This window comes from Thermobia domestica, chromosome 9, assembly GCF_964235325.1.
Source record: "Thermobia domestica chromosome 9, izTheDome1.hap1.1, whole genome shotgun sequence".
Classification (NCBI taxonomy): domain Eukaryota; kingdom Metazoa; phylum Arthropoda; class Insecta; order Zygentoma; family Lepismatidae; genus Thermobia; species Thermobia domestica.
The window spans coordinates 121,905,713-121,919,514 of record NC_137462.1 but is presented as its reverse complement, the minus strand read 5'-3'; the positions used below and the strand labels follow the sequence as shown (position 1 = coordinate 121,919,514).

The window sequence follows — 13,802 nt, the reverse complement described above, 5'->3', positions numbered from 1 at the left end:
GGATTTCTAGTTTGTCTACCCAGGCTTCCAAATCCGGTAGAGATAATCCTAGTTTATTTGTTTTCTTCTTATACTCTGTGAAATTAGGTCTGGAATTTCAAAACATGACTTAACGGAGTTAATTCGCATTGTTCGTTTGTGGTCACGAGCATGGACTCGCTAAACTGACAGAAAGATCACTACTGCCGGGAATATTGCTAGATATGGAGAACATTGCTTGGAAAAATCTTCCTCGAGTTATCACCTACAATTCCTTTCCTACCTCTTTTGTTTTCTGTTTGAAACTTGTTTAATTTTAAAAAAGGTTCTACTAAGCGCGGACCCAAACACCTATTACTTGCTGAAGTCGTAGTGACCAGTGACTTGTAAAACTTCCCAGAGCAAAGTTTCTCAGCCTGTAATACGTCAGTGAAAAAGGTTGAGAACTCCTCTCCTCGAGAAGTTTCAATGTTTGAACAAAATTTGTGAATTGTCACTAGATACGAAATTTTAGCACATCCGAATTAACAGTTACTATTAAGTTTCACAAAATCTTTCTATCTTAAGTCAGTGGTGGAGTGCTCACCTCTGGTACGGACCCAGCCATACGAGTTAGAGAATTTTCCCGTTTCCTACCGCATTCTCATTTCACAAAAATTTACTTTTGTTGATCATCCGTCTCTTTTACTCTAAAGGGTATAAACGTGAAACTAGTAATTTCATTTGTATCATAAGTGTGTCGATTTTGCAGTTGTAAATATTACCTTCTACAGTTATAAATAAATAAATAAATAAATAAAAAAAAACCTTAGTATAGTAGCATTTCCTTGAGAACTGAATTACTAAACCTGTAGCTTTATATTATTGTTCTGTTTTACTTGCAGTGAGTAAAGTTTACTAAACTACAACTAATACTCATGTAAAAGTAATTGTGGCTGACAATTATAGCGCATAAATTAATTTACAAAACATTATTGTGTTACAAACACAAGTTCTTCGTTATATCCATGAGTTAAATGACATCTTGTTAAACGCAAATGAACAATATTGGTAGTTTAATTAAGTACACGAGGGGTAAATAAGGATCCAAATCGTCTCATGTTATTAATATTCTACTATAGCTACCACTTCATCTCATACTTACAGTTAAAAAAATGTGAATGTATTCGGAAACAATTGTTGTGGAAAAGTAACAAGGAATAACATTTTCCTGGTAATATATTCACAGAAGGTCATCGCTGAATTCTATTGATTGTTTATAAGAGAACTCCAGGAAGATAGAGGACAAGGAGAGAAAAGCAAAGACCTGGAGTAGAAAGCCTGACAGTGATTAATGAGCTTCTATTTCAACAGCAGTGATACAATCGATATTAGAGATTACACAATTGCTGCTACACTACGAAAGCTTACGAACACATGAACCGTCGTGATTATAGTATAGTATAGTACATGAGAGATCGCTTTTGTTCAAACAGTAAATATCAGGAAAACAACATCTCTTGATACTTTTAAGGGAGATTCATTAGAACCATTCCACTATAGTTAAAACATCTTAAATACTAGGTTAGTAATGAAGCTATATAGTAGAGAAAGAAAAAATACTTTTACTAGTCACTTAAAGAGAAGATAAGACTCTGGAAATTGGTGAGCTACCAGTAAATAAAACTCTTCAATGGTATAAACAAAACTATCCGTAAATCTCCCTTATGTTTGAGGATTCTTTTAAAACAATAATGCTGCAGAAATAAACAACTACAATTGAGATAATTAATTGCTTACTGGAAATATATTCTTAACTATATATACACATACAATACTGCAAATAGATACAGGTTAACTGAGTTATTTCAAGGTATAAGACAAATGAAAAAAAATAATAAACTGTGTAACACAAACAAGATTGAATGAAGATCACTTGGAAAGAATGGATACAAAAGAAAATTAAGAATAAACTTAAGACAAAGCTGAAGAACTAAAACTATAATCTTACTATGTTAATACGATAGTCGTACATAAAATAAATTGGAAACTACTCTAATGAGCCCATCTGTTAATCACAAGGAAGAATTAGAAAATGCTGAAAACTATTCTCACTTTCTGTGTAGCAACACTATGTTTTTATTATTTAAATTTCTCCGAAAAATGGCAATAAACTATCTCAATACGTTGAAATTATACCTTAATGTCATTTTCTTCTTGAAATCATCAGCTGCCTTTGGATCGGTGCTTCGCATGTCCTGATACCTTTCTTCTAAGTCAGACCAGTCTTTCATAACCTGAAATGTAAATAATAACAATAAAAAGTGTCAGGATGAAAAATATTACGACTATACACAGATATATTTTACAATCAGCAGTAGAATAAAAGACATGGGCCACTGCACTAAACTTTCTCTCTCCAATTTTTGAAACTAAATCACGTTATACTGCTATTATTTCTGATATATTTATTTGTGAAACACGAACACAATTATAGGCGTTTTCAATAGTAACTTCAACCAAAGAAAACTCATCCCAAAAAGTAAACTACCCAAGAAATAATTTACGCAACATTTTAGGTTATTAATGAAATATTACTTACGAAATACGAAGAAAATCGTCTGAGTCGATTTTGACAAACGTTTGAAAAGGAATTCATTCCCAAGAGCAACCTATCTCTTCTTGACTACTTCATGAGAAATGGCATATCGTGTATTCTGAGGTTATAAATGAAACGTTTATTTGAGAAATGTAAACATAATTGACTGAGAAATTTTTGAGAATATCACTTGAAAAAAAAAAAAAAAAAAAAAAAAAAAAAAAAAACCCTCAAGAGTACACTACACCTTGTGGATTTTTTGAGGAAAAATAAGTAATGCCATTATGATGTTATTAATGAAATATGCATTTAGTTACGAAATATGAACAAAATTGCCTGAGTAGCTTTTCAGAAAAAAGCCCGAGAAAAAAATCCCCCCCCCCCCCCCAGAATAAAGTATCTCTTATAGGTTCTAACGAAATATGTATGAAATACGAACAGAATTGTTTTTGTAGTTTTAGAGAAAATATCCTCCCCCCCCCCCCCCCAAAAAAAAAAGTATCCCCAAAAGTGAACTACTACTTGTATGTTCCTTCACAATATGTGATGTGATTTATGTCATATTGTCAGGTTAGTAATAAAATATTTACTTATGAAATATGAACAAGATTGCGTGAGTCTCGTTTGAGACAATGGCGTGCAAAAAATTCATTCCCCAAGAGTAACTACCCCTTCTGAATATTTTCAGGACAAGTGAATTACCAACGAAATATTTATTTATGAAGTATGAATAAAATCACTGAAGTCGCTTTTGAGAAAATCTAAAACTATGTACAGTTATTGAAGTTCAGGTAGGTAGGTCAGGCCTACTGTCGATGTCGAAATCATCGATTTCTAAAATCCATGTTACAAGAAAATTACGCTTTAAAGTTGACAGCTTTTTTGAAAGGTTAGGTATCTCTTTAGAGTGCAAAGTATATTTAGGAAAACTTTAAGAACTTTTTAGTTTAAAAAGTATGTTAAGAACAATGGAATAGTGAAATAAAAAAAAAAAAAAAAAAACACTGGTTCTCGAAATACTACAAGTTCCAATAAAACTAGTAACGCTACATTTGTAAATATACAAAACAGTTTTTGTACACTGTGCAGAAGTACTCTGTTGGCGAAAATAGTATCTAATACAGTTATCTTTTATACGCACTCCTTTAACCGTCGTAAAGCATTTGTAATGATTTGATACTAGTAACCCTGTACTTGTAAACCTAAAATACAGCAGTATTGCTTAGTACTTAATTTTACCCTGTAAAAATTTATTCCTTATAAACATGTTTTGAATGCAGAGTATTGAAGTTTGTCTGTAAATTTTGCAAAATACGGTGTGCTAAACTTGACCAACACGTTTTTAGCACGTTTTGAATTTAACTTTTAGAAATAGTCTACTTACTTTAGTGACTTTCTCGCGGTGCATTTCTTCCAACCGCTGCTGGGCTTCCTTAAATGCCTGGTGTTCAATGCGTGGGTCGAAATGAGTAAAGTATGGATCTGGAGTTGGAACTCCAGTTTTGGGCGTCTCCGAGGTTGGTGATGATGATGGAGCAACAGTACTACTCAGCTTCTCATCCTCCACATAGTCTTCCTCATCTTCCTCATCACCAGCTTCTTCCTCGTCATCTGGCTCGGAATCATCATCATCTTCATCATCGTCTTCATCTTCATCCATTTCATCATCTTCGTTATCTAGTGCTTCCTCTATTTCATCTTTGTTTTTCAAGGTGGCAAGATCCAGTGGTTTCTTTGGCTTCAGATTGTCTGAAAGCAGAAGAGTCTTGTCTTACTATATGATGTATTATATTGAACATACAAGCTTTATTGAAGAAAGAAAGAAAACGGCAGAATGCAATACACTGACCCCTCGTTTTAACAGATAGAAAGAGAGGACATCGGTCTGTTGTGGCTAATATTCACAATTACATTACGAAGGAAGAGGGATAATACAGTACTGTACTCCAAGGCGTGATTTCAGATTTTGCTTTGGGGAGTGGGGGAAGGACCCTAGATGCCAGTAGATTTTCAATTTTTTATTCGTATCTTATGGATTAAAATATATACAAATAAACTCAGGGGGAGGCAATTTTCCCTACAAGCAGCTTTAAATACCGCCCCTAACTGTACTTTTAATGAAGCACACTATCCGATCTGGCAATATCAAATAGCTTACACTGTATATATACACAATATAATACAGTAAACTCAACATTTTTAGTTTAACATAAGGACTAACACTGAATCAGAAGCTCCAGATTTTGTTTGTTGTTTCTGATATCCGTTAAATGGAGGTCCGTAAAATCGAGGGATAAATGTATTCTAACACAACAATACGGAAGGAAAACTGCAATTCGCAAGTTCAGTAACAAATCAAAAATACCGGTAGTTTCCCAATGTTATATTTTACGATTAGAGAAATAACATTTTGTATCTAGCACACATTATAGATTCATTTATTTCTTACACATTTCAGCAGTTGCAATATTGATTTATTACTTTGAAAACAATATTCTTAAGTTTCTCTTGCCACACTTTTTCCTTTACACTTTCTGCTGCATGTATGTAAAAGAAAAGCAAGAGAGAAAGAGAGAGCACATACACACAAGTATATTTTAGGAAAAATTAAACTGCCACTTCGTATGAAAAGAAATCAAAAGAAAGAAAAAATACAGAACGAATGAATTCGCCCCCCTTTTTTTAATAAGAAAAAGTTATTACATTAGTATTAAGAGTAAAATACTACAGTTAATTTTCAAGAATATTCGAGGCGCACAATCATTTCGTGAATTTATATAATGCTGAAATTATGTCTAAAATTGTATCACTGGTATTAACTGTCAAGAAACGCTTGACATGTTCATAACATGGTGCAAAAACTAAACATTAAAAAGAAATTGAATTGTGAACTTTATTAATATTTCCTGTACTATATTTATAATTATATTGATACGAATCAGAGATATTTATGTGCCAAGTTGTGTGAATAATGTCCTTTGCATTTATAAACAGTAAATTGAAAAGCACAAATGTACTGTATATCTATCTTGCTGCCTCTGTGCCTTAATTACATATTCAAGTCGTAGATTTCAACTAAATCAGCAATCTGTTTTGCTGGCTGTAAGCCAAAACAACAAACAAATGAAAATCGAACACTGGCAGCAGCTTGCCAGATGTTCGCCATGAATACAAACTTCAATAATTTCAGTTGAAATTATGAGAATCACCTGTCAGTTTAAAACCAAAATCGATAAATATCTCTCGCCTCATATATGCCGTAACGGATGTAGATAAAAATCGGGACAGCAGCTAGAGTACAATGACCAAATACAACCCATATAAAAACGCACCCACAATTGCATTGTAATTATTAAGTTCTTTTTTTTTCTTTCTTGTCTTTTCCTTTGCATGATGAAAACGTCATTAAAATCATGACATTTGGAAATATTATTATTGCTATTAATAGTAGTAATAAAATGTTTGGTGAAAGTTTTTCAGCTTTATATAGAAATATGTCTAATACTATGAATGTATTTTCAGATATTTGTTAGGGTTGTAAGATGATTTTTAATTCATTTTCTACTATTTTTTTTTAAAATTATATATCCTCTACATGGGTTTTTCCTTTACTACATACCCTACGGCAATCACAATCGTGACTCATTTCTATAGCAGCAAAATTTGTAAAGCAACATTATAATTTCATGCAAAAATAAAAGTAAATTGAAGGGAATTGCATGCTACGGCTCCCAACAAAATATTTGATCATCGTAACTACTGCCGAAGAATATATGAGTGGAAATCTATAAAAGTATAATTTGCCTATTATACATAGCATATGGATGAAAACTTAGACACTAATACGGATAAACAAGGTCTATGACTCTGTTGATATTTTCAATTCATTTTTACAATAACTTTTTTTTATTTACATTGTTTATTATTGTTACCGGTAGTCATTTTAGATAGGTATCCTACTAGCATTAGCATCCTCTAGGATACAATATGTTAGACTCGCATTATCGATTACAATTTTATTACAGCCACGATGTTCCTTTACTTTTTAAAATCTTAAGAAATCGTGTTCCATTTAATTTTAAACATTTCAGTGTACATTACACATTTTTAAAGTTCAACTATTGCTTGTTTATTACAAAATTGTACTTTCTCTACTACTTTGATTCTTGGTTCCTTCAATTAGCTATTTCGACCGTAATATTTATTCCTTCTTCTTTACCAATAATTTTCAAAGGTAAAGACCAGACTTTACCAAGAATATACCAACCTTTCTATTAAAATTCTAGGTTGTTTTCACTTTCTAACATTTCTCTGATTGTTCTTTCTATGTACGTTTTACTTCTACCTTTAATACTTCTGGATCTTGAAATAAAATTTTATGTTCTTCCACCACTTCACTCATTTCTCTCTGTTACCCGGCATAATCGTAGGACGCAAAACTCAAGATTTTATTTCACTTTTCTCTGCAACCGTATTTGTATGGTCTAATGTGTTCCTTTGTTTTTCCGTGGATACGATAATCGCACTTTGTCCTATATAACACATTCCATATAAACATCTTAGTCTTATATAACTACAGATATCATACCAAGTTGTCAAAAAAGTATTGAGTCTCTGGAGGTCAAAACTGAGAATACATTTATTGTGGTTTGAAAATAACATTACGAAACCACATCTGCGCCATTTTGTTCGATCAACTACTGTCATCTTTCTGTCAACACCATAAATCCGTCGCTATAGAACTTCCGTTGTTTCTGGTCCAAAAAACTGGCCATGTAGTTTTGACAGGCCCCTTTTGAAATTAACACAATCCAGGAAGTTCTGCAGAAATCGAAACAAGCGAGTCTGACGGTGCCAGGCCCACGCTATATGGTGGATGCATTAAAACCGTCAAGTTCCTTCAATTCTTGATACGTCATTAAAGTTGTATACGATCTGGCATTGTCAGCGCGGTATAGGACACTCTTTCTGTTGATCAGTTTCGGCCATTTCATTTGAATTACTAAGTAAAAGTAAAAGTAAGCTAAATGTCAACAATACAGGTCTGTGACTATCGTTTTACTCGGCACCAGCAGCTCGTGATACACGATGCCCTTCTAATCCCATCCAAAACCTTCTTGGGCGTCCATGTGGGCTTTGCTACAGACTTTGGAGCTTCTTCTCGCTTTGCACGATCTTTTTCGCATATTGTTGTCGTACTTTTTATTACTCGTGATCAAACACTTCAGAAATGGCTCGAATTCGTTACATTCGAGAAGAGACTCGCAGATAAGATATTCGATCGATTAAATGTTTTTCAGTGAAATCTATGACTCTTAAACGTCAAGCTTTTTTGGTAGCCAATTTTCTCCAAATGTTTTAACACTGTTTGATGAGGAATGTTTAAATTCTTGGTGATGCCAAGACTACTTACATGCTAGTCTTGCTCAACTTATCAGATTATCACCCACTTTTGCTGTGATTGTTCGCCCACTGCGAGAAGCATTTGATTATCGAAATTTCAAGAACGAAAGCGACTGATCCATCTTTTGGCTGTTGCTTCTGTTAACGTATCTTGCCCATAAACAACAAAACTTTCTTCATGGGCCTGCGCAGCATATGCGCCTATATCGAAATAAAATAGTGAAATATAGCGCATTTTCCAGGAAAACTTCATTCATATTCACGGCGCAATACCTTACATCTGATTATAAAAGTTTCAACACTTTTGGCACATCTATTGGCTTTGTCAGCTGTCAAATGATGTAAGGCCCGACCCGCTGCGACTCATACAGCCTGAGATTTGGAACATTAACATTTTGTGCGCAAAGGGCTCACTACTTTTTAGACTACCTGTTGCACTAAAATATGAACGTGAGATATGTCATATGAGACCAAATTAGTGATTGGTTAACGTATAAAGAAATGCACATTCCGCATAAACATGGTTACACACAAAAGCTGGCAGTAGAATATTCTATTGTGCAAAGACATAAAGTTTGTTTCATGATGTAGCAATATCAAAGTCAGAAGTAACGTACAGTCCGCAGCAAAAAACCTGCAACATGAGCATGTAAGTTTATTGTGAAACTACGCCTAACAGCGCAGGGAATCAACCTAACGTCTAAGTGGCACGAATCACGCCAGGAGACACCTTGGTGTCCTCCCCTGCACATTTATTTTAGAACAAAAGACTTCGTCGTTTCACAATAAACTTACATGCTCATGTTGCAGGTTTTTTGCTGCGGACTGTACGAGGAAATAATAATACGAAAAGTAATAATAATAATAATAATAATAATAATAATAATAATAATAATAATAATAATAATAATAATAATAGAAAAAACGACACATTCTTAAGTGAGCTCTGGTCTTCACTTCAAGATTATTGAATAAGGAATATGTAGAAACGAAAAAGATAGTTGAAAAGTCAGAAATCAATAATAACAAAGAACCATGCTACAAGAAACACACAATGTAAAAATACGATTTAGTATTTTCTTATACGAAAATTAAACACATTTTAAGAAGAAAAAACGAACTAACATTATAGTGTAAAAATAATAAACAGTGAAAATCTATGTTAATGTACTTTCGAGAATGTCAGAATAACGAAGGAAACTAACTAACGTTAGGAGAAATAATAAACACGTGGTGATTTCTCAAACAAGATTGCTTTACTGTAAAAATGAAGATAGACAGGTGAATTTGTAAATGAATATTTGAAGCAAAAACAAATGGTGTAGGCTACATAAAACAAAACTGCAAAATACATGTATACTCGTTGTAGAACATACTGTGAGCAATTAGATCGGGAAGTCACAAGGTAGGCGGTGTTGAGGTATACCAGGGAAGGAATGGGAAAATAATGTACGCCGAGATCTAACATCTTGCAAAGAACAAACCTTTTGTCTATCTTTTTTTAATTTTTAAATACGGTATTTCTCCTAAAAATCACATTTAAAAGAGTCAATACATAGGATACAATTCGTCCACTTCTGAAGTTGTGGTGAATTTTGTTAAACTATTAAATACTAGAATAAGTAAATCCTGAATGTTCTCTGGAACAAACCGATTTTTTTTTCTCTCTCTGCAAATCAAAATTTAAAAAATAGAATATGGTAGTTGTAAATTTCGGATCTAAGCTACGCCCAAGTATGGAAAATTTTATAGAACGATTCTATCTGTCTAGTATGAGAGTAAAAACATAAGATAAATATTTTTTTCATGTTTTTCTTTAACTTAAGATGGTCGAATCGTGTCGTCCAATTTTGCAACCTAATTTAACTTATTTTTCCAAGTCATACAATGATGAAATTTTGTACAGGAACGTAAGTCAGGTGACAATACAATATTTCACTGTTACTTCTATATATTTACTTACATTATTTATATTGTAAGGACACCCACATCATAACAGAAACACATGTCAATACAACATGTGTTATTGATTGTAAACAGTGTAGCAGACAAGCCGACACGAAAGACACCGAGGGAAGCCGAAAGAAGACGGACCTCACGAAAGGACCCGAAGAGGACAAATAAAAGCCCAACCACCGAGGGACCTGGCATCAGTCGACCAACTGATCAACTAACCAACACCTGCCCTAAGGTCGCATTGGACTAGGGATCCTCACTACAACGAAGCCTTGCGATGCTGCCTTGAGCTGAGGAGGCTTTCCTTCAAGACTCACCAGAACCTGCAGGTGCTTTGGAGACTGCCTTGAGATTAGGGGCACCGTGCAAAACACCTATTTCCTCTCATCTGGTCAATAACAAGATAGACACTATTTTACTCTTTGTAATCAAAGACATTTGTAATTATCAATTTTATAATAAATTGGTGAAGGGGAAAAGACTAGCCCGGACCGTCATTTAGTCTCTACCTATAAAATCATTACAATATTAATATTGCTCTCTATGAATTATATATCCTATTACTGTTATGCAACAAAAAATGCTTTGGAGTTGGCATACACAATATAACATGCAAATGATGTTTTAGATTGGTGAAGTACGGAAGACTTCAAGAGCTGATTAAATGTGAAAACATAAGAAAAGAATAAGCTTTTATAAAGTGCACAAAAAGGAGATCCTTCTGTGACTAAAATGAAGATAGGATCTAAGCCTGTTAAAGCATTGGGTGGGATGATTATAATGGATTATAGCAAAGCACCTAATGGGCTTTAAATTTTAGTATTATTTCTTTCATTTTACTGCACAAAAATTTTCTTATGCACATATATTTTTTTTAAAATCTCCCGCCAGGTAGACTATATTGTCGAAAGAGACAAGAGTCCACAGGTATGTAGGAAAGGAAAGGAACAAATTTCTACAACAATAGAAAATGTATTTGAATTATGACTAAAAAGCACAAAATAAAATATTTAAAGAAAAATCACAGTTTCCTTACAAACATAATAAAATAAAATATATCATAGTAAAAAGTACAAAATAATTATTTCCAAGAAAATTACTTTTTTAAAAAAAAATATTTACGCATGACTAAAAGTTTTTTTTTTTTTTTTGAAAACAGAATCATTTTTTTAGTCCGACTTGTTTCGATATGAATTCTGAGTCCCAAACTACGACTCTTTACTCTTATTTCAGTATTGAGACCGACGTAGTAAAACAGTATTTACGACTTGTAAATTATTCATTGCAGCTTTGGAAAATTCAAGATTGCTAATAAAACTCCAATTGACCAAAGTAGTATATATATATATATATTTTAAGATTATATATTTGTGTTACATTTATGTTATATTCTGTTATATTTGTATTACAGACAGATAATGTGTCTGAGGGAGACTATGTTACATAGCCGAAACTGTAACACAAATATATAATCTTTATATATATATATATATATATATATATATATATATATATATATATATATATATATATATATATATATATATATATTGCTTTGGTCAGTTGAAGTATTTACGAGTACCTTTCTCAAATTTTGATAACCTGTATCTCTGAAAACTGTACGAGCTAGGTAAAATCTACCACTTCAGGCTTCAATATTAGATCTCCATGTTTTGGAATGACAAAAATTACTTCGAAATGTGAGTGTGGAGAAGAATGGAGGGAATTAACTGGGTCGAGTGGAAAACGAATTACGGTGATTCGACTCCAACTTGAACTGTCTGTTTACGTCTTATATAGCCTTGACACTTAAAAGGGAAGCCAGTCTAACGTGATACTTTGAAATTGTTTAAATGTGATTGGGGAACTCACAGTAAAACCTAATTTAAGTCAGTCACTTTCGATAATAAATCTTGAGATCATGTAATTACAAAATAACTTCTGGTTAGTCAGTTGTGAACTGTATAATATCTAAATATTTTATACTGAAAACTTGTAAACACCAACTAAAACCAGCTTCTAGTCAATCAAAAAGGAGAGTCACCTATTACCCATGAACAAGTGCTATTTAGTAATGATAAAAGAGACAAAATGCCACTACTGCAGAACGAAACACGAAGGTATTTTTCGAATATTTTTCTTGAACCCTAAGATTTCTCTCTCTCTCTCTCTCTCCTCCTTGACCCATAGCTTTTATTGCCTTCTTCCTGCTACAAGCTGCATCACGGGAAATATCAATCTGCGATCATCTTCCTGTCGTCTTCTTTCCGTCTCTTGTGCGGTGAATTCATCATGTCATCCGTTGGCCCCACCCGACGAACACTCAAAGGCTTCTTCTATTACGACATTTCGGGCTGTGACGTGATGAATAATTCATGTAGCAAAATGACTGTCTAGGTACGTCATGGATCCTGAATTGGCACCTGCTGCTTGCACAATCATCTTGGATTAAGAAGCTAACGCATTAAGCTACTGGCAGAAATGAAGGAAAAACTCACTTTTACTGCCGTTTTCAACCATGGAATTTCAATCAACTCAGTTTTACTTAACAAGAAGAGACTACCCTGGTTTGCAGAAAATTAATAACTAATCTCAATTTCGGAAAGAATACGACGACACAACAAGAATACAACGATCCTCAACAATCAATACATAAATCAGAATTTTTTTGAAATTGAACATGACAACGGAATTCTAGATACAACATACAAGAAATGTGAAACCAAAATATAGCAAAAGCCACTGGTTCCGTTGCTTTCAATTAACTATCACAGACAATGATTACGGTCGCTCCACGAAGTGAATACCACCATATCTTCAGGGTTGAACACCTGCGCCATTTATATTTTCTAACCTATTTTTCCTTTGAAATGGACGACGAGTTTAGTAGTTTGATCTTTTTTCAAATCTCTTATCGCTTTTGAAAATTAAACTTTGTGATATGTAGAATTAACATTTACGTAGCAAATTTAATTTAAACAATATTACAGTTATAAGTAATGCAAATTTATCTCGACACAACAAGGGACACTTAAACACACTTGAAGAGGGGGGAATACGGTAACTCAGTGAGTCCTCACTTCTGACGTGTGAGATTCCTGATTCGATCTCAGGCCTAAGTGTTTGCGGTGAATAAAAGTCGTGTCCATGGGTTTTATCGGGATTCTCTTGCTTACATTTACATTTCATTAATTATATGTATTCCTTACAAAACATAATCATGGAACATAAAACTAGAAATTTCATTGAAAGATGTAAGTAAAATCAAAACATTAAACAGTAGATTTGAAAGTACTGTGGAGAATACTTTCCCAAATATACTAAAAAAAAAAGCGGCTAAGAACAAATATGGCCGGGGTACTTAACACCCTTAATATACTAACCATAAACAATGTTTCAAATAAAGAGATCCGTATTTTCAACGTTTTAATACGTGGATTACGTTGTACAAATACGGTATTCATGCTCATAAAAATCTACAAACCGAGAACCGATTTCTTGTGATATTCATCTTAACCCAGTTTTCCTCCTAGACACATTTGAGACGATTTTAAAGATAATACATTATAAGAAAAAGAGAAAAACTAAGTATATTGGAAATGCCAATGTATAAAGTATGAAATTTGAGCAAATGATACATCTTAATTACTTTTTTTTTCTACCACTACTAATTCCTTCTTTTCCTCCGTTCATGAACGTAGTTATGAATGGGATTCAAACAACACATGCCCCCACCGGGAATCGCTCATTCTTCCGCAGTAACGACTACAAAGTTAACCACTTAGTCACAAATGAGTTCTTTACTTAATAAACAGAGTCTATTGCATACATTTGGATATCACTAATACCATACCTTATTTTGGATAAGGAGCAAATACTCTAAAAT

At 33.3% G+C, this 13,802-nt stretch overlaps 1 protein-coding gene across 1 annotated transcript in view; it reads right to left on the bottom strand.

Annotated features, from left to right (window-relative positions):
• Appl (amyloid-beta-like protein) overlaps positions 1-13,802 on the bottom strand; it is a 516,672-nt gene that overhangs the window by 27,688 nt on the left and 475,182 nt on the right. Inside the window, exons 5-6 of the mRNA XM_081771803.1 lie at positions 3,942-4,306; positions 2,158-2,255 (exon numbers count right to left, since the gene is read on the bottom strand). Coding sequence (XP_081627929.1) covers positions 2,158-2,255; positions 3,942-4,306 — 463 coding nt within the window. The remainder of the gene's footprint in view (positions 1-2,157; positions 2,256-3,941; positions 4,307-13,802) is intronic.